The sequence below is a fragment of the Oryctolagus cuniculus genome, chromosome 2 (genome assembly GCF_964237555.1).
Source record: "Oryctolagus cuniculus chromosome 2, mOryCun1.1, whole genome shotgun sequence".
NCBI lineage: Eukaryota > Metazoa > Chordata > Mammalia > Lagomorpha > Leporidae > Oryctolagus > Oryctolagus cuniculus.
Window position 1 is genome coordinate 42,558,230 of NC_091433.1, and position 25,267 is coordinate 42,583,496.

The window sequence follows — 25,267 nt, forward strand, 5'->3', positions numbered from 1 at the left end:
ATTCCATAAGGCTAACAGGTTTGACACAAAAACTCAAAGGACAATGTGAGAAAGGAAATTTCAGGCCCATTTCACTCATAAATACACATGCAAAAATTCTAACAAAATAATAAATTAATCCAGCAATATAAAAACACATCTAAATTTGCTTATTGCAGAATTGGAAGATTAGCTGTAATATTCTAAGCCCAATCAATGAAATTTGGCACAAGTCTTAGGGTTGCCTCAGAAGCAAACTTTTAGACAAAGAGGCAAAAGAAGCCCGGCGCCGCGGCTCACTAGGCTAATCCTCCGCCCTGTGGTGCTGGCACACCGGGTTCTAGTCCTGGTTGGGGCGCCGGATTCTGTCCCGGTTGCTCCTCTTCCTGTCCAGCTCTCTGATATGGCCAGGGAGTGCAGTGGCAGATGGCCCAAGTGCTTGGGCCCTGTACCCCATGGGAGACCAGGAGAAGCACCTGGCTCCTGCCATTGGATCAGCGCGGTGCGCCAGCTGCGACGGCCATTGGAGGGTGAACCAACGGCAAAGGAATACCTTTCTCTCTGTCTCTCTCTCTCACTGTCCACTCTGCCTGTCAAAAAAAAAAAAAAAGGAAAAGGAAAATAATTTATTTGCAGTGTGATCCTAGAGAGTACCAGTAAGAGAATTGGAAAATGCAATACAGAAGGGAATGAAGCAAAGCTAACAAGTTGTATTGTCAAGTCAATGGCCACTGCAGGCAACTGGGGCTCAATCTCTGCGGGAAACCCCATGAGACAATGCAGAATCTACCGCAGAAGTATCCCAAAGAAGGGATAAAACATCTGGGTATCTACCTGAGCCACCAATAATTCGTTGTATTTTTTGAATTTATTTGACAGACTGAGAGAGATTTCCCATCTGCTGACTCACTCCCCTGATTGCTGACTCACTCCCCTGATTGCTGACTCACTCCCCTGAGGACTGCGATGGCTGGGGAAGAGCCAGGGCTGAAACAGGTTCTGGGAACACAACCCAGGCTACCATGTGGTGGTAAGGAACCCAGTTACCTGAACCATCATCACTGCCTCCCAGGGTTTGGAGTCAGGAGCCAGAGACAAGAATGGAACCCAATTACTTTGATACAGGACATAGATATCTTAACTGCTAGGCTAAATGCCTGCTCCCTACATCATTCATTATCTCCTTCAATTTGAATTTCCTTAAATTTTCTTAGATTGGGGAGTAGAAAGTGATGATTCCATGGTACAATCAGCTTGTCCCTTTGAGTGAAATCTTGTGCTCTCCAGTTGACTTCAATATTTGCAGTTTATTGCATGTCATGTATGCCTTAATAAGGATTTTTAAACAGTGACAATTACTTAAAATTACTTTGATGGAATATTGTGCATCATTCAAAATACTATTTACAAAGAGTTACAAAGATATTCACATACACACACACACACACAAATATATAGTCAGAGCACCAAATTACAAGAATAGTGAGTTTATGACCATGTAAAACAAACCATCAAAAAACAAACTGGGCATAGACAAAACTTTATTACACACACAAGTGGTCTCTGAGAGACAGGACTCGAGTATAATTACTCTTTCTCTGTCACTTTCAGTATCTCATGAATCTTCTAAAAGTAGCATTTGTATTTTTTGTAAGAGAGGAGTAAAAAGTGAGCAAAAAAATATGTATTGTTACATTTGAGACAGAGGAGGCCTGTAGCCCTCAGGCCTCCATTAGTGCTTCTGTTAAACCCAGCTAGGGGACGGTGCCTCTGTCAATGGGAAAAGCTGTCCAACAGGAAAAGGCTGCCAGTTCTGTTGGCAGATGAGCTGCCTCGGGGGGTGTTCAGCGCAGCCTGTCTGCCTGGAGTAGGGCATGTCCTCAGCCGAGAGGTTGTGCAGGAGTGCGTGCTCGACCTCCCCTTTCCCTCTGTCCTCTGGCACCCAGGGTCAGACTCCGCCTCCAGCCCCTTCGGTGGAAGTTTGCAGCCATGAAGCCTCTCCTCATCGTGTCTGTCCTTCTGTTCTTCTGGAATGCAGCACTGGCAGGTAAAATGGGAGTCTTCCTGGTAGGGGAGGTGGGGCTTCAGTGAGGAGGTCCTGGTCAGAATGAGGAAAGAGGAAATCTCTTTAAGAGGGTGCAAAATGCTCGCTTTACCCCAAAAGTTACCTCCAGCACGATGAAAGTGCCGAATCCCACTCTTGAGTTTGCAGTTTTATCACAAGAGTAGCAGGGCAGCAGTGACTCTGCCCAAGTTTTGGTTTATCATGAGCCTAGAAAAGAGAAGTTACCAATCACACTCTCTGATTGCTTCTTTGCTTTCTCACGAGCAAGCTAGACAGGATAGACAGGATTACAAAGCCAGCCTTTCAATGGATGTTGTCCCCTCCCTCTGATTGTTAGCTGATGCTCTGGTTATTTTTCCCCAAAAAATTGTGCTTAAAAGACTCGACCGTCACAGTTTCTCAGGTCTGCCTCTCTTGGAGCCTCCTCCTGGCTGCGTCAAGAGGAGGTTTCTGACTCAAATAAATCTTGTTTTGCTCACTGCCTTGTCCACGTGGAAATCCTTCTTTCATGTAAGACAAGAACCGACGTCGCTGTTTCACCCATAACACTTTGACTAGCAGTGCAGTTCTATGAAGCAACCTTATACATGCACTCCCACTGTGGGCCCTTTAATTTCCCAAGTAGAAAAAACTGTCAACCAGCTTTGATGTCAGCAAAACATGACCTTAACTCTTGGCTCTCTGACTTATTAGCACCATAGCTTTGGATAAAAGTCTGAGCTTCTCTGAGCCTTAGCTTCTTCATTTACAAAATGGAAATAATAACACTTTTAACCTCAAAGTCTCACAAGGATTAAATGGGAAAATGTGTAGATTATTCCTATGCACAGTGGGAAAAGTATCCAACTCATGGCCGGCGCCGCGGCTCGCTAGGCTAATCCTCCACCTTGCAGCACTGGCACACCAGGTTCTAGTCCCAGTCGGGGCGCTGGATTCTGTCCCCATTGCCCCTCTTCCAGGCCAGCTCTCTGCTGTGGCCAGGGAGTGCAGTGGAGGATGGCCCAAGTGCTTGGGCCCTGCACCCCATGGGAGACCAGGAGAAGCACCTGGCTCCTGCCATTGGATCAGCGCGGTGCGCCGGCCGCGGCAGCCATTGGAGGGTGAACCAACGGCAAAGGAAGACCTTTCTCTTTGTCTCTCTCTCTCACTGTCCACTCTGCCTGTCAAAAAATTTTAAAAAATAAAAAAAAAATCCAACTCCTGCTACCATGCATCATCACATACTTTCATTAAACATGCCCCACCCTATTTTGCTACTGTTGTTTTTCAAACTCAAGAACCTATCTGGGTATAACAGTCAGCATACAGTGCTAACACAATTTATTAAGCTTTCTAAGATATTGAAACTGCTTATAGCTAATTTAGTATCTGTGGCTCTTTTAGGTACCTGAGGAAGCAGACTGGAAACTGCTTGCTCCATGAGATCTACTGCACTTTCTGTGGTAGAAGAAATGCCCAATCAGATGAGGTGGCCTCTAGGGAGAGCATGAGGGAAGCGTGACTGATCCTGCACTCTGGCTTCACCATATCCTTTTCTGAGTGTAGAAATCTCATCTTGAGTTACTGAATCACTCCAAACCCTTTCATTGTAAAGGCCCATCTGATTTTTCAGACTCCCTGAAGTATTCTCTAGGCAGATGAACCAGATTTCAAGATCATATGGCAACAAGTTGAATTAAGAACTGATAGGATCCAGGTCTCTTGAAGTTCTTGGTGGCATCAATTCTACCATGGTTGATGACAACTGATTCATGACCTCCTAATGATCAGCAGCTCCATTGGTCTACAATATTCCATTCCATTGTCACATCCCTGGGAATGTCTTCTGTCACTATCTAGACATGATAGTTTGTCTTCCCAACAGTGTTACAGATTCTCCTCTTGGGTTTCCATCTTGCCAACTAATTAAAACTAACCCCTCCTTTCTCCTATAGGACAATTATCTTCAACAGCATGTTGACTTAGATTAGGTATGTGTTGGCTAATTTACTATGGATGGCCAAATAATCACACTCTTTTCCTCTGAATGCCTTCTTTCATATGAACATTTATATTTGTTTATTCTAAGGGAGAGTATGTGTACAAAATTCAGAATTGATTTCAACCGTCTTCAAACTCACAAGACCATTCCATGTTGCAAACCCTGCACAGCACTTTTCATGTTTTCTCCTCTCAGATGTTTTGTGTTTCTTGTCTTTTTGTCTGGACTGAAAATTCAGTGACGTTAAGATCAAATTTACCTCAACAGTGCCTGATTCACTGGATTCATAAAAACCTGCTTGAAATTAATAAATCCTAGTGAGTAAATAACTAAATATGTAAATAATTAAATATGGAAGGAATGACAATACATGCATAGCTAACTTGTTCTTTGGATCATATTGACTGAACAATTCAGGAAAACTTCCAAGTTCCTAATTGTCTTACTGAGCTCGGGCTGCCATAGCAAAAAATTGCAAACTGAGCAGCCTACATAAAATTTATTTTCTCCCTGTTCTAGAAACCAGAGGGTCCAAGATCAAGATCAATTGACTAAGTTTCTGGTGAGGGCCTTTGTCCTGGTTTGTAGACAGCCATCTTCTTGCTATTTCCTCCTCTTATAAGGCCATCAATCCTACAGGATTAGGCTACCAATCTTACTGGTTTAGAAGATTACCATTATTATTTCATTTAAATTAAATTACCTCCAGAGAAAGCCTATCTCCAAATATTGTCACTTTGGGGGTTAGGGTTTCAAAATATGAATTTTGGAGAATGCAATTCAATCTGTCACTTAAATTTTTTTTCAAGTCACAGAGGCATTTAACTTGACCAAGCCTATTTGGAATTCGGTTGCATAAAAATTGAGGTAATAGTCATGCTGTAGTCCACAGAAGACCTGGAGTGAATTGTGTTTCCACTCTTTTTCCTCTTAGGTTTGAACCCAGTATCATCAGAACTGCACAAGAAATGCTCTGAGAATGGTCTCTGCCGACTTGAGTGCTATGGGAGTGAAATGCTAGTTGCCTACTGTATGTTTCAGCTGGAATGCTGTGTCAGAGGAAACCCTGAGCCCTGACATGAGAAACTGGTCAATGCCTGTCGACTTGCAGCCCCTTGACCCTCCCATCCTTCAAAAAGCTGGATAATCTGGTTAAGCTACAGCACTGTAATGTGCCCCAGCCAAGTGGTTGGTATGTTTTCATGAACCGCTTGAATCTCATGATCTGGATTTGAAGAGGAAAGCTGCAGCCTTCTCAAACAGACTGAGGCGTCTCACGAAGACCATGTCTAGTATATTTTCTCACTCAAAGTAATATCCATTGCTCTCCTCAGTGCCTATTTCCCTTCTGTAATCACAGAAAGGATGCCTTAGTTCTGTGGAAATCCCTCAGTGTTTTATATCTAGGTATCTACACTAGATATACCTTACACTCTGTAGAGGAATAGACCTGACTCAGTTTTAGCTGAGCCTGACGCTGAAGTTCTTGAAACAGGAGAAAGGCCGTCTTGTGAGGGGTTCTTACAAGGTACCTTCTCATCCACCTCCCTAGTTTCAGTTAAGCCTGGAACTTTCCATTTCTGCCCCACAGTATCCAGCTACAGGCTGTAAGACTGCCTGGGTATGAGTCAGTGTAAGGCCCATCTTCCCACCTCTCTGGTTGGGTGCCGTAGGCCTAGTATCTAACACCACACTGTGTGGAGCAGTTTTCTTTAGCATCAGTACTGGCTATGGCTTGGCCTCCAGTGATTCTGAGAGTGTGAGGCTCTCGCTGCAAATAGGCAATTATTGATCTGGTACAAGGCTAAAGAATCACTGGCTAAATTAAATTCTTCATCTGAAAGGACAGTGCTTCCTGGTCACATACTGCAAGTGGGAAGAGATGGAAGGAGAGCAGTGTATGAGAAAGAATGAGGGATGTGAGTAGTTCTGTACCCCCAGACAATGCTCAGTCTTCGAGCAAATCAAGCATAGGTGATTTGGGAGGGAACATAGTAAAAATTCATTAGAGTGTGCCCTCCTCTCAGAAGCACAAACACCTATAGTTTCTGGAGGGGAGGTAGGTTAAAGTGGAACGGGCTAACAGATGGCCTAGAAGAGTTACCATGGTTTCTGAGAATGTGGAGAAAATTCTTCCAGAAAGACTCCAGGAAAACTGTCAGTCTCTGAAGAAGGCAGGGGACTCCTTACCTGAAGACTCATGGACATTATATGAAACTGGCCTCACAACATCCCAGACAGCCTGTTTCAGTCCATTTTGCTTTACAATAACAAAATACCCAGAGCCAGCATTGTAGTGCAGAGGGTTAAGCTGTTGCTTGCAACCCTGGCATCCCATATCAGAGCGCTGATTCGAGCCCCTGGTGCTCCACTTTCAATCCAGCTCTCTGCTAATGCACCCAGGGAAAGCCGCAGAAGAAGGCCCAAGTGCTTTGGCCCCTGCCACCCACATGGGAGACCTGGATGGAGTTCCTGACTCTGGGTTTGTCCTGGCCCAGCCCTGACTGCTGCAGTCATTTGGGAAATGAACCAGCAGATAGAAGATCTCTTTCTGGATCTCTCCCTCTGGTCACAATACCTTTCAAATAAATGAATAAATATGAATAAAAATATCTGAGCCTGAGTAATTTTTATTAACGTAAGAGGTTAGGAGGCTTGCAATATCAGCATCCCATAAGGCAGTTCCAGTTTGCATCCTGGCTGCTCTGCTTCCAATCCAGCTTCCTGCTAAAGCACCTGGCGAACAGCAAATGATAGCCCAAGAACATGGGCTCCTTCTACCCACAAGGAAAATTAGAGTTCCAGCCTCCTGGCCTCGACCTGGCCTAGTAGTCCCAGCTGTTGTGGCCATTTGGGGAGTGAACCAGAGAATGGAAGATCTCTCTCTCTCCCCCACTTCTTCTTTCCCTCTCTAGCACTTTGCCTTTCAAATAAAAAAAATCTTTTTAAAATAGGTTTATTTAGGTCACAGTTTTGGAGGCTGACAGCCCAAGATCAGGCAGCCCCCTTGCTTTCACGTCTGGTGAGGACCTGATGGTGATGGCATCGTGGCGGGGGGCACACGTGGGAGTGAGAGATCACATCACCAGACAGGCATCGGGAGAACAACTCAGAGTCAAGCTCGCTCAAGAATTAACTTGAAGGGTTGGCATTGTGGCGTAACAGTTAAAGCTACTGCCTGTAATGCCAGCATCCCATATAGGTGCCAGTTTGAGTCCTGGCTGCTCCACTTCTGATCCAGCTTCCTATTAATGTGCCTGAGAAAGCAACTGAGGCGGTGGCCCACGTGCCTATGCCCCTGCACCTACCTTGTTTTTTTAAAAAAAAAAGAAAGGGAAAAAAAAAGAGATGCTGTCTGAACAGAGTTTCTTTAGATTTATTTTTATTTTTTGAAAGGCAGAGTGACAAAGAGAGGGAGAGACAGAGAGAGAGAAATCTTCCATCTGCTGATTCACTCCCAAAATGGCCACAACAACTGGGCTGGGCCAAGCCAAAGCCAGGAGCCAGGAGCTTCATTTGGAACTCCCAGGAGGGTGCAGGGGCCCAAGTACTCGGGGCATCTTCTATTGCTTTCCTAGGCACATTAGCAGGGAGCTGAATTAGAAGTGGAGCAGCTGGGACTCGAACCAACACTCCAATACTGGATGTCAGCATCACAGAAGACAGCTTAACCTAGTGTGCACAATGCTGTTCCCTGATCAGGAATTGTTATAACTGTTCATTAACCTGACTATAGTATAATAATAATGATTATTAATTTTTTAATTTATACACATATTATTTTATGTGTATAAATGCAGTTGCTTTGTTTAAGAAATATTCGACAGCTGCTTATGTGGATCAGTGGGTTTGCTTTATTGATTAAAGTGAGAGTAATGACTAGTATATTTATTTCTAGGCCTATTCAGGTTATTAATCAGTGCATGCTAAAAATTATAATTATGGATCCTGTGATAAGAATGAATAGAATAATGAATAAAAATTGCAGGATTAATTAATATGGGAAGGATTTAAACCAACATGTTGCAGGGATGAGCCTGGGAGTATTACTAGCTAATGCTTGAAGCAGCTCAAAAGTCTTTCCTGTGACTCATTTCTTCTTTTCTTTATAAAGATATATTTTTTATTTGGAAGGAAGAGTTACAGAGAGGGAGAAGCAGAGGCAGAGAGAAGGGTCTTCCATCCAATTGTTCACTCCCCAAATGACCGCAATAGCTGGAGCTGGGCCAATCTGAAGCCAGGAGCTTCTTCTGGGTCTCCCACATGGGTGCAGGGGCCCAAGGACTTGAGCCTTCTGCTATTTTCCCAGGCCATAGCAGAGAGCTGGACTGGAAGAGGAGTGGCTGGAACTCAACCTGGCACCCATATTGGATGCCGGCCCTGCAGGCTGAAGCTTAACCTACTACATAGTGTCAGGCCCCCTTGTGACTCATTTTTCTTTCAAGACCCTAAAAACACTGGATGTTCTTCAAAGCTCTCAGGTTTTCAGTCACATTCCAGGGAGAGATGCCAGCCTTAGCCACAATGGGCTAGTCCAGACTCTACTGCAAGAGCAACACCTGTGCAGATGGGTTAAATGGTGTCCAAAGATCACTTTTTGCTTCATTTCAATACTGAAGTCTTGGCTCTAGAAGTAGCTTAAACTTATAACCTGAAGCATATTTCTGAACTGCACCAGCGTGAACTTGTCTCCATCCCTATATGTGATAAAGAGTTTTCCCTCTTACATATTCATTCCACCCCCCCAAAAAAACCCACCCATTTCCCCTGCTTGTGGAGTCAAAACTTTGGAAATTATTCCCTGTGGTTTACTTTGCATGACAACTCCTTCTGGTGTGTTTTTTAGAATTTGCCAGGAAGCAGGCCCACAATTTTGGGTGGGTAACAGTAGTTTATCTAGTTGACCTTACTGTGGACTGTGTTGTATTGAGTTGCATCAAGAATTTTGAGTTCTTAAGGGTAGGCTCAATTCTGAAAATTCTAGAAATGAGAGGATTTAAGCCTCTACTATTTATAAAAATTACTCTTTCTTATGTTGTGGTAGAATGCTTGATAATAGGATTAGGAGTAAAATATGTCATATGCATAGGGCTAGTGATTGTCAATAGTAAAAAAAAATTTCATAGGAGGTATAGGAGTTGGTCATATCAAAATTGTGGATAGGACGCTCAAATTTATTGAAACAAACAATGGTTGAAAGGAAGCTTTTGACAGTAAAATTAATTGTATAAGGTGGTATTCGACACAGCACTTAAGACACCTGCTTGGGACACGTGCATCACATATTGGAGTGCCTGGGTTTGAGTCCCAGATCTGCTTCTGATGCCAGATTCCTGATAATATGTAGCCTAGGAAGCAGGTAATAACCCATGTACTTTGGTCCCTGCTGTCCATAGGAAGATCTGGATTATTGAGTTCTTGGCTCCCAGGTTCAATCTGACCCAGCCCTGTCTGTTGTAGGCATATGGGGAGTGAAGCAACAGATGGGAGATACCTCTCTCTGTCTTTGTTTGTCTGTCTCTCTCTCTCTGCCTTTCAAATAAATGAAAATAATTGTTTTTTAATTATTAAAAAATTAATGGTGTAAGTGCCTGGGTATTGGACTCATGAAGGACATCTATTAGAATAATTGCTAGTGTTTTCTGCTAAAAAGAATAAAGCAAATGTGTATGTGGCATATTCAACATTAAAGACTGATACTAGTTCTGACTCATCTGTTAGGTCAGATGGAGCTCACTTTCTTTCTGTTAATGTTAAGATAAAACATTTTATATCTAAAGGCCATGATTATATGTTCCATTTTTAAGATGTATTTATTTATTTGAAAAGATGAGTGACAGAGAGAGAGACAGAGAAGCACAAAGAGATCTCTTTCTATTGGTTCACTTCCCCCAGATGGCCACAACAGGCAAGATTGGGCCAGGAACTCTATCTGGGTCTCCCACATGGGTGGTAGGGACCCAAGTATTTTGGCCATCTTCCTCTGCTTTCCCAGGTGCAATGTGGGAAGCTGAATCAGAAGCAGAGCTGTTGGGGCTTGAACTGGCACTCCAGTATGGGATGCCAACATCAAAGGCAGCAACTTACCCTGCTGCACCATAACACTGGCTTCAATCATATATATTCTTAAGTAGTGATTATGGTTGATGGTGTGAATGGCCCATTTATTAGACCTTTCAGAAGAATAATGGTTTGGGTTACTTAGTTTGAGACTGTGTTACTGCTTGTAGGGCTCCAATTAATGCACATTTTGAATGTGATGCTCATCCTGGTCAGAGAACGGAGTGTGCATCTGCCTGGATGTAGCTCGAATCAGTAGAATCCCTATGTTTATGTTGACTCAAGGGTGTGACATAGGTAATGCAATCATATGGTTAATGCAAAAACGAGGGCTTTGGAAGTACAATAGTAGTAAAGCATAGATGAGGTTAATGGCTGCAATGGTTCTTTAATGAATAGTTTTACTACAGGTACAAGTTATGTCATGGAAAAACCTAAAAATATTCTCTAAATGCAGAGGAGGGGAGTCTCACATGTTAAAGAACATCCTCTAATAATGTTAGTGTATGATGCTCTAGAACTGGCAAATCTAACCTATGGTTAATATAAGCATAATAACTATTGCTTCTCAGAAAATAGAAAGTTAGTCATATGTATCAACTGGAAGATGGTATGAGGGAAATTTCTGGAGTAATGAAAATGTTTAGTATCTTGGGATTTCCGGCAAGATGGCGGAATAAGAAGGGAGCACACTGATAGTCTGGGGAGAGATAGTTTAATAAAAGTGGAGATACTGCAGGTTCAAGGAAGAGTAGGGGAGGAAACAGCAGAAGAAACTCTTCCGGAACGCGTGACTCACAGCGGATCTGCGTGGAGAGCGTGGGAGCCCACAGTTCGGGACATCAGCGGCAGACTCAACACACCAGCGCTGGAACGCAAGGTGAGCCGAACCTCAATAGCCCGAGACACCGGCAGGCAAGCGGAGAGAGGAGACTAGAGGGAACGACCCCCGGGGGGGGAAGTTCACAAGGCTAACTGGAAGAGAGAGAGAGAGAGAAAAAAGGGTGACTAGTACGGACACGGGTTTCTCTCTCTCCGCTCACCTCTCAAGGGCGAGCAAGACAAAGAGCAGGCGCCATCTTGGACATACGTCATAAGCAGAGCGACCTCAGGTCTGCACCGGCCCTGAGCCTAGCAGAAAAACCTGACTCTGGGCAGGGCGAATTAACAGGAGATTAGGAGCTAGTAAATTTGTGGTGATACTGAACTGAGACTGTGAAAAAAGAGACGGTGGGGGAGAGAACTCACGGAATTCACGTGAGCACTCTCCAGAGACGCTACAATTCCATAACTTTGGCAACCCAGTGGGAGGCTGAAGGAGAATTTGAGCCCACTCTGAGGGCCGAACAGATTCCCTGTGGGGTCCTTGGGAAAGAGCTTCCGATCTCTGGCTCCTGTGGGTATATCATTTACCTGCTAACTACCTCCAACTTCGTTCAGCTGTGCGGAATTACTTCCCTTTTGAATCAAAAAAAAAAAAAAAGAGAGAGAGAGAGATTGATTTACCACGCCTAACCTGGGAGTGTCACCTTTGGCACACCAAACAGAGCTCTCAGGCCACACCCATCTCAAGCCCTAAGGCTCCATCAAAAACAGATAGTCCACTTAATCTAGAGTCATAGTATAACAAGAAAAAGCACCACAGTGAAGAAACCAAATATCTCCAATATGCCAAATAACAAACGCAAAAACCGAGGTAATAAAAACAAGGAAGTCACCATGACGCCCTCAAATGAAAAAGACACCCCAATTCAAGATTATGAAGATGATGATATAGAAGAAATGCAAGAAGCAGATCTCAAAAAATTGATAAGAACATTAAGAAGTTCTCAAAAACAAATTCTGGAACTACACAAATCCTTAATGGACAAGATAGAAAATCTCTCTCGTGAAAATGAAATATTAAGGAGGAATCAAAATGAAACAAAACAACTAGTACAACAGGAAACTGTGATAGTGACTGAAGTGAAGAATTCAATAGATCAAATGAAAAACAAAATAGAGAGCCTTACAAACAGAATGGGTGAAGCAGAAGAGAGAATATCGGACTTAGAAGACAGAGAACAGGAAAGGATACAGTCAGACCAAAGAAAAGAAGAGGAAATTAGAAATCTGAAACATATTGTCGGGAATCTTCAGGATACTATTAAAAAACCCAACATTCAGGTTCTAGGAGTTCCTGAAGGCATGGAGAGGGAGAAAGGATTAGAAGGCCTTTTTAGTGAGATATTAGCAGAAAATTTCCCAGGTTTGGAGAAGGAAAGAGAAATCCTAGTACAGGAAGCCCACAGAACCCCTAATAAACACGACCAAAAGAGATCCTCAGCACGACATGTTGTAATTAAACTCTCCACAGTGAAACATAAAGAAAAGATCCTAAAATGTGCAAGAGAGAAACGTCAGATTACTCTCAGAGGATCTCCAATCAGACTCACAGCTGACTTCTCATCAGAAACTCTAAAAGCTAGGAGGGAATGGCGAGATATAGCCCAGGTACTAAGAGAGAACAACTGCCAGCCCAGAATATTATATCCTGCAAAGCTATCATTTGTGAATTAAGGTGAAATAAAGACTTTTCATTGCAAACAGAAATTGAAAGAATTTGTTGCCACTCGTCCAGCCCTGCAAAAGATGCTTAAAGATGTGTTACACACAGAAACACAGAAACACGGTCATCAATATGAAAGAAGGTAAAGGAAGGAAACCAAGGAAGGAAAGCTCACAGCAAAAGATCACAGGGAATTCAAAGCATATATTAGAACTTATCTTTGGCAAATGGCAGGGCAAAGTTACCACTTATCATTAGTCACTTTGAACGTGAATGGCCTGAACTGTCCAGTTAAAAGACACCGATTGGCTGATTGGGTTAAGGAACAAAACCCATCTATTTGCTGCTTACAAGAAACACATCTTTCCAACAAAGATCCATACAGACTGAAAGTGAAAGGCTGGAAAAAGATATACCATGCCAACAGAAATGAAAAAAGAGCGGGCGTAGCCATCTTAATATCGGACAACATAAACTTTACCACAAAAACTGTTAAGAGAGACAAAGAGGGACACTATATCATGATTAAGGGATCAATTCAACAGGAAGATATAACAATTATCAATGTATATGCACCTAACTACAGGGCACCAGTTTATCTAAAAGATTTATTAACGGACTTAAAGGGACTTAGACCCCAATACAGTAGTACTGGGGGACTTCAATACTCCACTCTCAGAAATAGACAGATCATCCGGTCAGAAGATCAACAAGGATACAGTAGATTTAAACGATACTATAGCCCAAATGGATCTAACAGATATATACAGAACTTTCAATCCTACAGCTAAGATTTTACATTCTTCTCAGCAGTACATGGAAGCTACTCTAGGATTGACCACATACTAGGCCATAAAGCAAGTCTCAGCAAATTCAAAAGAATTAGAATCATACCATGCAGCTTCTCAGACCATAAAGGAATGAAGTTGGAAATTAGCAACTCAGGAATCCCTAGAGCATACGCAAACACATGGAGATTGAACAACATGCTCCTGAATGAACAATGGGTCATAGAAGAAATCAAAAGAGAAATCAAAAACTTTCTGGAAGTAAATGAGGATAACAGCACAACATACCAAAACTTATGGGACACAGCAAAAGCAGTGTTAAGAGGAAAGTTTATATCAATAGGTGCCTACATCAAGAAATTGGAAAGACACCAAATAGATGAGCTTTCAATTCACCTCAAGGATCTAGAAAACCTACAGCAAATCAGACCCAAATCTAGTAGGAGAAGAGAAATAATTAAAATCAGAGAAGAAATCAACAGGATTGAATCAAGAAAAACATTACAAAAAATCAGCCAAACGAAGAGCTGGTTTTTTGAAAAAATAAACAAAATTGACACCCCATTGGCCCAACTAACTAAAAAAAGAAGAGAAAAGACCCAAATCAATAAAATCAGAGATGAAAAAGGAAATGTAACAACAGACACCACAGAAATAAAAAGAATCATCAGAAATTACTACAAGGACTTGTATGCCAGCAAACAGGGAAACCTATCAGAAATGGATAGATTCCTGGACACATGCAACCTGCCTAAATTGAACCAGGAAGACATCGAAAACCTAAACAGACCCATAACTGAGACAGAAATTGAAACAGTAATAAAGGCCCTCCCAACAAAGAAAAGTCCAGGACCAGATGGATTCACTGCTGAATTCTACCAGACGTTTAAAGAAGAACTAACTCCAATTCTTCTCAAACTATTCAGAACAATCGAAGAAGAGGGAGTCCTCCCAAATTCTTTCTATGAAGCCAGCATCACCTTAATTCCTAAGCCGGAAAAAGATGCAGCACTGAAAGAGAATTACAGACCAATATCCCTGATGAACATAGATGCAAAAATCCTCAATAAAATTCTCGCCAATAGAATGCAACAACACATCAGAAAGATCATCCACCCAGACCAAGTGGGATTTATCCCTGGTATGCAGGGATGGTTTAATGTGCGCAAGACAATCAATGTGATACACCACATTAACAGACTGCAGAAGAAAAACCATATGATTATCTCAATAGATGCCGAGAAAGCATTTGATAAAATACAACACCCGTTCATGATGAAAACTCTAAGCAAACTGGGTTTGGAAGGAACATTCCTCAATACAATCAAAGCAATCTATGAAAAACCCACAGCCAACATCCTATTGAATGGGGAAAAGTGGGAAGCATTTCCACTGAGATCTGGTACCAGACAGGGATGCCCACTCTCACCACTGCTATTCAATATAGTTCTGGAGGTGCTAGCCAGAGCTATTAGGCAAGAAAAAGAAATTAAAGGGATACAAATTGGGAAGGAAGAACTCAAACTATCCCTCTTTGCAGATGACATGATTCTGTATTTAGGGGACCCAAAGAACTCTACTAAGAGACTATTGGAACTCATAGAAGAGTTTGGCAAAGTAGCAGGGTAGAAAATCAATGCACAAAAATCAACAGCCTTTGTATACACAGACAATGCCATGGCTGAGGAAGAACTTCTAAGATCAATCCCATTCACAATAGCTACAAAAACAATCAAATACCTTGGAATAAACTTAACCAAAGACGTTCAAGATCTCTACGATGAAAATTACAAAACCTTAAAGAAAGAAATAGAAGAGGATACCAAGAAATGGAAAAATCTTCCATGCTCAAGGATTGGAAGAATCAATATCATCAAAATGTCCATTCTCCCAAAAGCAATTTACAGATTCAATGCAATACCAATCAAGATACCGAAGACCTTCTTCTCAGATCAGGAAAAAATGGTGCTGAAATTCATGTGGAGGCACAAGAGACCTCGAATAGCTAAAGCAATCTTGTACAACAAAAACAAAGCCGGAGGCATCACAATACCAGATTTCAGGACATACTACAGGGCAGTTGTAATTAAAACAGCATGGTACTGGTACAGAAACAGATGGATAGACCAATGGAACAGAATTGAAACACCAGAAATCAACCCAAACATCTACAGCCAACTTATATTTGATCAAGGATCTAAAACTAATTCCTGGAGCAAGGACAGTCTATTCAATAAATGGTGCTGGGAAAATTGGATTTCCACGTGCAGAATCATGAAGCAAGACCCCTACCTTACACCTTACACAAAAATCCACTCAACATGGATTAAAGACCTAAATCTACGACCTGACACCATCAAGTTACTAGAGAACATTGGAGAAACCCTTCAAGATATTGGCACAGGCAAAGAATTTCTGGAAAAGACCCGGGAGGCACAGGCAGTCAAAGCCAAAATCAACTATTGGGATTGCATCAAATTGAGAAGTTTCTGTACTGCAAAAGAAACAGTCAGGAGAGTGAAAAGACAACCGACAGAATGGGAAAAAATATTTGCAAACTATGCAACAGACAAAGGGTTAATAACCAGAATCTACAAAGAGATCAAGAAACTCCACAAAAACAAAACCAACAACCCACTTAAGAGATGGGCCAAGGATCTCAATAGACATTTTTCAAAAGAGGAAATCCAAATGGCCAACAGGCACATGAAAAAATGTTCAAGGTCATTAGCAATCAGGGAAATGCAAATCAAAACCACAATGAGGTTTCACCTCACCCCGGTTAGAATGGCTCACATGCAGAAATCTACCAACAACAGATGCTGGTGAGGATGTGGGGAAAAAGGGACACTAACCCACTGTTGGTGGGAATGCAAACTGGTCAAGCCACTATGGAAGTCAGTCTGGAGATTCCTCAGAAACCTGAAGATAACCCTACCATTCGACCCAGCCATCCCACTCCTTGGAATTTACCCAAAGGAATTTAAATTGGCAAACAAAAGAGGTCTGCACCCTAATGTTTATTGCAGCTCAATTCACAATAGCTAAGACCTGGAACCAACCTAAATGCCCATCAACGATAGACTGGATAAAGAAATTATGGGATATGTACTCTTTAGAATACTATACCGCAGTAAGAAACAACGAAATCCAGTCATTTGCAACAAAATGGAGGAATCTGGAACACATCATGCTGAGTGAAATAAGCCAGTCCCAAAGGGACAAATACCATATGTTCTCCCTGATCGGTGACGACTGACTGAACACCAAGAGGGAAACCTGTTGGAGTGAGGTGGACACTATGGGAAATGGTGGCTTAATCAGCATAGCCCTGACTGTTAATGAACAACTAAATACATTATCCCTCTTAGTAGTTTTTTTATCTGTTCTACTTAATATGACTGGTTTAGATCTGTAATTGATGCACAGTTATTCTTAAGTGTTGAAAATTAACTGAAATGTGATCCCTGTTGAACATGGTGGTGGGAATGGGAGAGGGAAGAGATGTATAATTTGGGACATGCTCAGGCTGACTTGCCCCAAGTGGTGGAGTTAGAAGCATACCAGGGGATTCCAATTCAATCCCATCGAGGTGGCATGTACCAATGCCATCTCACTGTTCCAGGTGATCAGTTTCAGTTCACAGTTGGTCATTGTGAAGGGACTGGGAGTCAAAGGGAGCACATAGACAAGTCTAGTACCTGCTAACGCTAACTGATGGAGTAAATAAAGGGGAGAGTGATCCAACATGGGAAGTGAGATACTCAGCAGACTCATAGAATGGCAGATGTCCTAAATAGCACTCTGGCCTCAGAATCAGCCCTAAAGGCATTTGGAGCTGGCTGAAAAGCTCATGAGAGTATTTCAGGCATGGAAAGCCAAGACACTCTGGCAAAAGATCTCTGCGAGTGAGATCCCAGTGGAAAGAACAGGTCATCAAAGAAGGAGGTACCTTTCTCTGAAGGGAGGAGAGAACCTCCACTTTGACTACGACCTTGTCTAAACAAGATAAGAGTCGGAGAACTCAGAGGGCTTCCATAGCCTTGAAAACTCATGACTGGAGCATAGGGAGATTACTGATGCCATAGACAGGAGTGTCAATTGGTAAAGTCAACAACAGGAGTCACTGTGCACTTACTCCTCATGTAGGATCTCTATCCTTAATGTGCTGTACATTGAGATTTAATGCTATAACGAGTACTCAAACAATATATTTTACTTTGTGTTTCTATGGGGGTGCAAACTGTTGAAATCCTTACTTAATGCATACTAAACTGATCCTCTGTAAAAAAAAAAAAAAAAAGAAATTATCAATTCCCAACTTGACTCTCACTGGGATTAAACATGACAATAGGGCTGCTCTGATTTCATCATCATTTGAAAAAAATCATCTATTATTTTTCACTTTATGTTTCTGTGTGGGAGCAAACTGTTGAAATCCATACTTAATGTATACTAAGCTGATCTTCTGTATATTAAGATAATCGAAAATGAATCTTGATGTGAATGGAAGGGGAGAGGGAGTGGGAAAGGGGAGGGTTGTGGGTGGGAGGGACGGTATGGGGGGGAAGCCATTGTAATCCATAAGTCGTACTTTGGAAATTTATATGCATTAAATAAAAGTTTAAAAAAAAAAGAAAATGTTTAGTATCTTGATAAAGTTTAGGTTACCCAGGTGTATGCATTGTCAAAATTCTCCGAGTGAGGGTAGGCATTGTGGCATACCCATTGACTAGGGCACCTACATCTGATATTGGAATGCCAGGGACATCAACACATGAGGGTCAGGCACTTAAATCACCTAAATCTGTATATGGGAGGCCTTAGCATTCACCAGTCTCCTGGCACCACAGAGGATGAAGAGGCAGTTGTACACAAGTAGATGAGCACTTTCCAAGGCTCTTCCTCTTGGGCTTAGCGCAGAGAGAACAGGCAAAAATACCCAGTTCCCAGCTTCTCCCTGGAAGGAATTTGCACTCTCTTCCAGCTTCTGCCTGAGGGTCAAGTTTCTCAGTAGCTCGCATCTGGGAGTCTACAGGGTGTTATTAGCAGAGTCCCAGAAGCCTGAATAGGCACATGGGCACTGTCTGTGCCTTCTGCCCAGAGCTGACCCCAGAAATATACCACTGAGAATGACCAGCTACAATTATGTGAAATATGACTACATTTCTCAAAAATAATGGAGATAGAAGTCAGACACAAGGAAGTACTTACTGTATGATTGTACTTATACAAAATTCAAAAGCAGGTGCCAAGCCATAGAAGTCAGGCTAGGAATTATCTTTTGTGAGGCAGTAACTGCCAGCACTTGGGATAGTCTTTCCTTTCTTTCTTTTTTCATTTATTTCCATTTTATTTGAAAGGTGGAGAGACAGACAGAGAAGTCTTCTATCAACTAGTTCATGCCCCACATACCTGCAACAGCCAGTGCTGAGCCAAACTGAAGTCAGGAGCCCAGAACTCCATCCAGGTCTCCCACATGAATGACAGGGACCCAAGTACTTGAGCCATCACATGCTGCCTACCAGACTGCATGTTAATTAGCAGGGAACTGGAATTGGAAGCACAGGGAGGACTGGAACGGAAGCAATCCAATATGGGATACGGTCATCCCAAGTGGTATCTTCATCACCGCACCAATGACTGCCACACATATTGGTTTCTTGATCGGCATGCTGGTTACACCAGTCTATGAATGAAATTGGTGAAATTCATCACAATCTATTTCTAACTTGTACACTTTTCTAATTGTATGGTATGCTTCAAAAAGAAGTTCTCCTGAGACTTGGTAAGTAATAAATTAATAAAAAGAAAAATACCAAAGACAAGGAATTTAATTCAGAAAGTGTTTCTACAGGAGGGACAATCAAGAGAAGCACAGCAGACACAAAAGCACTGCTGGGTTGAAGCCATGGTTTTAGTGGGATGGTGCAACTGAGAAGGATCTGGAAGCCCAGGAAAAATGAGCAGGAGCCTTCACGGTCTCACAGCTACCTCCCAACAAGGATAGGTAAATTGGTTTTGGAGATGCAGCACAGATACTGAGTATTACAAATAATATGATATAATTCACTTCCTGTACATTTCAACTTGCAAGTCCCTTTCAATCGCCAGCATGAAGAGAAGATCCTGTTGATGTAAATATTCGGTCCACTTTTCACTGCCAATAGAAACAAAAGTTCAGGCAATCAGTGTCTGGCTAGGGTCATGCTATTATGGATACTTTAGACTCAGGGCTATACCTTAAAACTCTTTAAAGGTAAATTAGACATCATCAAAGATACCCCAAACACTTATGGCTGGATGCACCCTTTTCAGTTGCTCTTACCTTGTTTTCCAGGGACCTTGTTAGAGACCATGAGCTTCCATGGTCCACAATTACATGAATCACTAAACAACCAACTCCAAGTACCAGGGTCCCTCAGATTCACCTGGGGACTATTAGCTACGCAAAGCTCAATCAGATGTCAAAAAAAAGTACCAGGTGTCTACAAAGGCCCCCGGTTGGGAAACATGCAGGGTTTGAGACTCAGGGCATTGTGTGATTATCAGTACCTGCATGTAGAAAGAAAGAACACTGAACTAGAATTTCAAAAGTCCATAGTCTTAGCCTTGAGTTCCCCAATAGCATTCTTCATGACTTGGGCCAAGTGCTGTCCTACCTGCCCTGGCTTAACCATAAGGTACTCAAGAGAATCCCATGCAATGAGTAGAGAGTGGTTTTGCATGGTAACTTACCAAGCTGTTAAGTTTAAGACCCAGCTACCTCTGGAAGCCAAGGGGTGGGGGAGCAGTGGTAGGCGGTAGTTTAAGAGGGCGAAGGTGACCCTGAGTCACCCCATTTTTGTGTGCTAAGCCTTAACACTGTCTCTTATCAATCAACCACATGGGATCGTGAACTGGGCCTTTGTGGCGTAAAACAATAAATGCAGCGAGCCCACTGGCCTTGGCCAGCAGACTTGCCCACTCTGTGCTTGCTGGCCCTGGGGCACCTCTCTGGGGACAGAGAGGTCGAGCGGAGAGACAGCAGAAATTCATGGAGGTCATCTTCTCTAAGACAGCAGCAGAGTTTCCTCCTCTATGTCTTTGTGAGATAGTTCACAATTGAACCTTCAGTGGTCTTTTGAATGTGAAGGTTTGAGGCAAGGGGTAGGTGCTCTCTACAGATCCCAGAAAAAAAAAAAAAAGCAATTTTGAGAACGTTAATGACTCAAATGGTATGTTCGCGATATTACTGACTTGCTGACTTCTGTCCTGAGAGTATAAATTCTGGTCCCTCAAACTGATGTTCTGTCAGGTCTTATCACGCTATAAGCTAATCGGATAGGTTTTAACAACGAGCACTGTTTATGAGCCTACTAGGCATAAACACTGCTTGACTTCCAAATGACTGAAAGACCAGATGGATAGTGAATTTGGGAGGAAGTTCTCCAGGAAGAACCTCCCTTCCATCCCCACCTGTCTTCTAAAGACCTCATCTTTTTTGCTCTGCCCCATTTCTGCCAATGCCAGCAGTCCAACCTTCCCCTCTAACTTCATAGACTCCCCAGACCAAAATCCAGAGGGTGATTCTTCTTCAGAGAGAGCCACCTCCTGTTACACAGCATTGGCATCTCCCCTCCAGTCCCCGGACAAGCTCGGTGCAACCGTCTCTGTTCGCATCTCTACCTCTTGCCGTTTTCTTTGGATGAGTCCTTGTTGGTTTTTTTTTTTTCTAACTCTTGTAGTACCTAATACTCCTTCAACTTTCACCATTCCTAATTCCACGGGGAGGGGATTCCGTTTTTACCTGGTGGAACGTAGGAGAGCAAGACAAGGACCACAAGGATCAAGATTGAGCTCCTCATGGCCAAACCAATCAGCAAAGAGGCAAGTGAGATGCCAAGGGGAGCCACTGTATATGTAGCTTTCGAGAGATGGGGAGACGTGTGGCTAGTGAACCTTTAGGAACAAGAACACCTGCTTGCTCCACTGAGCAGCCCAATAAGCGAGCATTCTCATGTTGAACCTGACATCTCACCATCAAAGCCACACTTCCTGGGTGCCACTTGTGTTCTAAGCAACTGAGTTCACACCACGTGAACAGCCCTATTCTTGGCCTGGGAATGGTGCTTTGTACACGTCTTTGTATTTTTATTGTACACTCACTGAACAGCTGCCTTTTGTGCACAGAAAATCATACTTTATGTAGTTGACCAAATGTTTTTAATAAAGATGGTAGAAATGTTGTAGAAATGGTAGAAATGTTGCTCCTCCAACTAGATAGTGAAAGAGCCAGTATTAGGAGCCAGTTCTTCCATCAGTCTGTCCCATGTGTTATTCACCATAGTATGGATGGGTGGATGGATGGATGGATAGTTAGATAGATAGACAGATAGACATAGACATAGACATAGACATAGACATAGACATAGACATAGACATAGATGATCACCCTTTGGTGAACTCTTATTTTCCAGCTTTGGGAAGTTTGTGCTGTGGTTGAAATTACATATCTGCAAAAGACTCATAAAAGAACTAACAGAGCAGAAAATCACTAAGTAGAGAAAGAGTAGAAGACGCAAGTCTGGAGGAGCCCCAGGGGGAACAACCAGTGAGCATGAATGCACAAAGGAGGCTTCTGAGGACCACTCTGCAACCTAGGGCATTAGGGGCAGCCAGGCATGCACTCCCCAGCTCACACAGTTCTGGCGTTCTCTTTTCCACCAGTCTCCTTAGGCTCTGTCTCACCCCTTCCTGCTGTGCCCTTCAGAACCAAGTTCCACTGAAAATTTACCTTTTACACCCTTCTTCTCCCCAGCACAACCTTTCACTTCTGTGTCTCAGTACAACGGTGTGTCCTCCCCTGAGGACGCTGCTTCTTGGAAGCCTTTGGTGATTGGAAGCTGTGCATCTGCCCAGGCTCTCCACACCATTGGCCAATCAAGTAGCATGTCTCAATCTCCTAACAGCCCCCATTCCATGGCCAGAACAATAACTGACATGATCCTGTCACTTCCTTGCTCTTTCCCCATTCACATTGAATTGGTTATCAAATTTTACCCATTCTGCCTTCACCATATACTTCACGCCACCCAGTTCCCTCCATCTCCACCACTGTCACTTGATCCAAGTCACAACCTGGCTAAACAGCCTCCCATATCAATTTCCAGACAGTTGTCTTTCATCTCCACTCAGTAATCAAAACGACCTTTAGGAAATTGAAATTGGTTCATAAATTTGCCCTGTGTGATAGCCTTCAGTGGCTTCCTTTTGGGTTAAAGTAGAAACTGCTTAGTATGGATCCAGGTCTGGTCCTTGGTTTCTTCTCCCCACTCACCTCCTCTTTCTCTCTCTCTCTCACTGTATTGCACCCCACTGCCTTTCCTGTTCCCAAACGTGCCTACGTCAGCACTTCCATGCATGCTGTCACATGGTCTGGACACCTGCATCACTCCCCTCCCTCATCTTTACCTAACACAGACTTATTTAGAGTGAAAGCCTCCATCTCTGCTACAGATATTCCTGAGCCTCCATAAAAATTGGGTTCCCCTTTGTAAACCCCCATCATAGACCCTTTTTTCATCATTAGTATATAAAACATTACAATGCCATGATGTACATCCATGGTTTTCTTTCTTCAACATTTTCTCCCTGCATTTGACTATAAGCTCCACAGTAACATGGACCATGTATGTCAATATGCATGACACCACATAAATGAAGTCTGATTTTCTTTTTCTAGAATGCTATCACTTTTCTAGGACAGCTACAGTAAGGTAGCAACAAAGTAGGTGGCTCAAACAGCAGAAATGTATCGTCTCATAGCTTTGGAGACCAGAAGTCTGAAATCAAGATGTCAGTAGGATTGGTTCCTTCTCAGAGGCGGCAGAAAGGGGTCTATCCCAGGCTCCTCACAGAGCTTCTGGGAGCCCCAGGCATTCCTTGGCTTGGAGAGGATGTTATTCCCCTGGGAGACTCATCATTTTCCCTCTGTACACATCTGCGCCCGAGTTGAATTCTTCCCTTCTCAGAAGAATAGAATCATATTGGACTAGGGCCTACCCTAATGACTTCATCTTAACTTGGTCCTCTGTAAAGTCACTGTTCTCACGGGGTCGGCGCTGTGGCTCACTTGGTTAATCCTCTGCCTGTGAAGCCGGCATCCCATGGGGGTGCTGGTTCTAGTCCCGGTTGCTCCTCTTCCAGTCCAGCTCTCTGCTGTGGCCCGGGAGGGCAGTGGAGGATGGCCCAAGTGTTCAGGCCCTTGCACCCGCATGGGAGACCAGGAAGAAGCACCTGGCTCCTGGCTTCGGATCGGCGTAGCGCTGCCGGCCATAGCGGCCATTTAGGGGAGTGAACCAACGGAAGGAAGACCTTTCTCTCTGTCTCTCTCTCTCACTCTCTATAAATCTATGTGTCAAATAAATAATAATAAGCAAAAGACACTGTTCTCAAATAAGGTCTCAGTCACAAGAACTAGAGATCGGGCTTCAGTGTATTTTATAGAGAAAAATTCAACCCAAAACAAACATAAATCTTCCCTGTTCCTGGTAGTAACTGCGACCTCAGGGACATCACATCAACCATGTTTTTTTCTAGAACACCAATTTACCTTTTCCTTTCCACAGCCTCCATTCAGGAGAAATGCCATCTTTTTTTTTCTTTTCTCCTTCTTCTTTTTTTTTTTTTTTTTTTTTGACAGGCAGAGTTAGACAGTGAGAGAGAGAGACAGAGAGAAAGGTCTTCCTTCCGTTGGTTCACCCCCAAATGGCGGCTACAGCTGGCACACTGCACAGATCAGAAGCCAGGAGCCAGGTGCTTCCTCCTGGTCTCTCACGTGGGTGCAGGGCCCAAGCACTTGGGCCATCCTCCACTGACTTCCCGGGCCACAGCAGAGAGCTGGACTGGAAGAGGAGCGACCGGGACAGAATCCAGAGCCCCAACCGGGACTAGAAGAGACAGAATCCGGGACTAGAACCCTGGGTGCTGGCACCACAGGCGGAGGATGAGCCTAGTGAGCCGCAGTGCCGGTTGAGAAAAGCCATCTTTAGCACTGCTTATATTCCCAGACTTTTGAAAGCCACGGGGCCAGCACTGTGGCTTACTAGGCTAATCCTCCGCCTGCGGCGCCAGCACCCAGGGTTCTAGTCCCAGTCGGGGTGCCGAATTCTGTCCCAGTTGCCCTTCTTCCAGGCCAGCTCTCTGCTATGGCCAGGGAGTGCAGTGGAGGATGGACCAGGTCCTTGGGCCCTGCACCCCATGGGAGACCAGGAGAAGCACCTGGCTCCTGGCTTCGGATCAGCACGATGCGTTGGCCGCAGCACGCTGGCCGTGGCAGCCATTGGAGAGTGAACCAACGGCAAAGGAAGACCTTTCTCTTGTCTCTCTCTCTCTCACTATCCACTCTGCAAATCAAAAAAAGCCATGGGAGAGTATCACACAACCCAGCAGAATTTAGAAATTAGACCATATCTGTATACATTCTTTCTTTCTTTCTTTTTGACAATGGCCGCTACAGCCAGCGCGCTGCAGCCGGCGCACCGCGTTGACCTGAAGCCAGGAGCCAGGTGCTTCTCCTGGTCTCCCGTGCGGGTGCAGGGCCCAGAGACATGGGCCATCCTCCACTGCACTCCCGGGACACAGCAGAGAGCTGGACTGGAAGAAGAGCAACCGGGACAGAATCCGGTGTCCCGACCAGGGCTAGAACCCAGTGTGCCGGCGCCGCAGGCGGAGGATTAGCCTATTGAGCAGCGGCGCAGGCCAATTCCTGTATGCATTCTAATCAGCATAGCACACACCATAGCCCACCCTACTCTCATTAGATGTTCTGGCTTTTCATCTCACTGAGAAAGCAAAGGTTAGAG

The 25,267-nt window shown here is 43.6% G+C and overlaps 2 protein-coding genes across 2 annotated transcripts; one reads left to right on the forward strand and one right to left on the reverse strand.

Annotated features, from left to right (window-relative positions):
- Window positions 1–1,837: 1,837 nt before the first annotated feature.
- Window positions 1,838–6,567, forward strand: DEFB134 (defensin beta 134). Its single transcript, XM_017337690.3, has 2 exons — window positions 1,838–2,026; window positions 4,960–6,567. The coding sequence occupies exons 1-2, from the start codon at window positions 1,969–1,971 to the stop codon at window positions 5,100–5,102; spliced, it is 201 nt and encodes a 66-aa protein (XP_017193179.3). The 5' UTR covers window positions 1,838–1,968; the 3' UTR covers window positions 5,103–6,567.
- Window positions 6,568–19,278: 12,711 nt separating this feature from the next.
- On the reverse strand, window positions 19,279–21,318 carry DEFB135 (defensin beta 135). The gene is made up of 2 exons (XM_017337693.3): window positions 21,211–21,318; window positions 19,279–19,581 (listed from the first exon to the last, which is right to left on the reverse strand). The coding sequence occupies exons 1-2, from the start codon at window positions 21,266–21,268 to the stop codon at window positions 19,412–19,414; spliced, it is 228 nt and encodes a 75-aa protein (XP_017193182.2). The 5' UTR covers window positions 21,269–21,318; the 3' UTR covers window positions 19,279–19,411.
- Window positions 21,319–25,267: the final 3,949 nt, after the last annotated feature.

Coding starts and splice junctions, on each gene's coding strand:
- DEFB135 (XM_017337693.3), bottom strand. CDS start 21,268: ATGAGGAGCTCAATCTTGATCCTTGTGGTCCTTGTCTTGCTCTCCTAC. Junction 19,582..21,210: donor GCTCTCCTACGTTCCACCAG/GTAAAAACGGAA, acceptor TTCTATTGGCAG/TGAAAAGTGGACCGAATATT.
- DEFB134 (XM_017337690.3), top strand. CDS start 1,969: ATGAAGCCTCTCCTCATCGTGTCTGTCCTTCTGTTCTTCTGGAATGCA. Junction 2,027..4,959: donor CTGGAATGCAGCACTGGCAG/GTAAAATGGGAG, acceptor TTTTCCTCTTAG/GTTTGAACCCAGTATCATCA.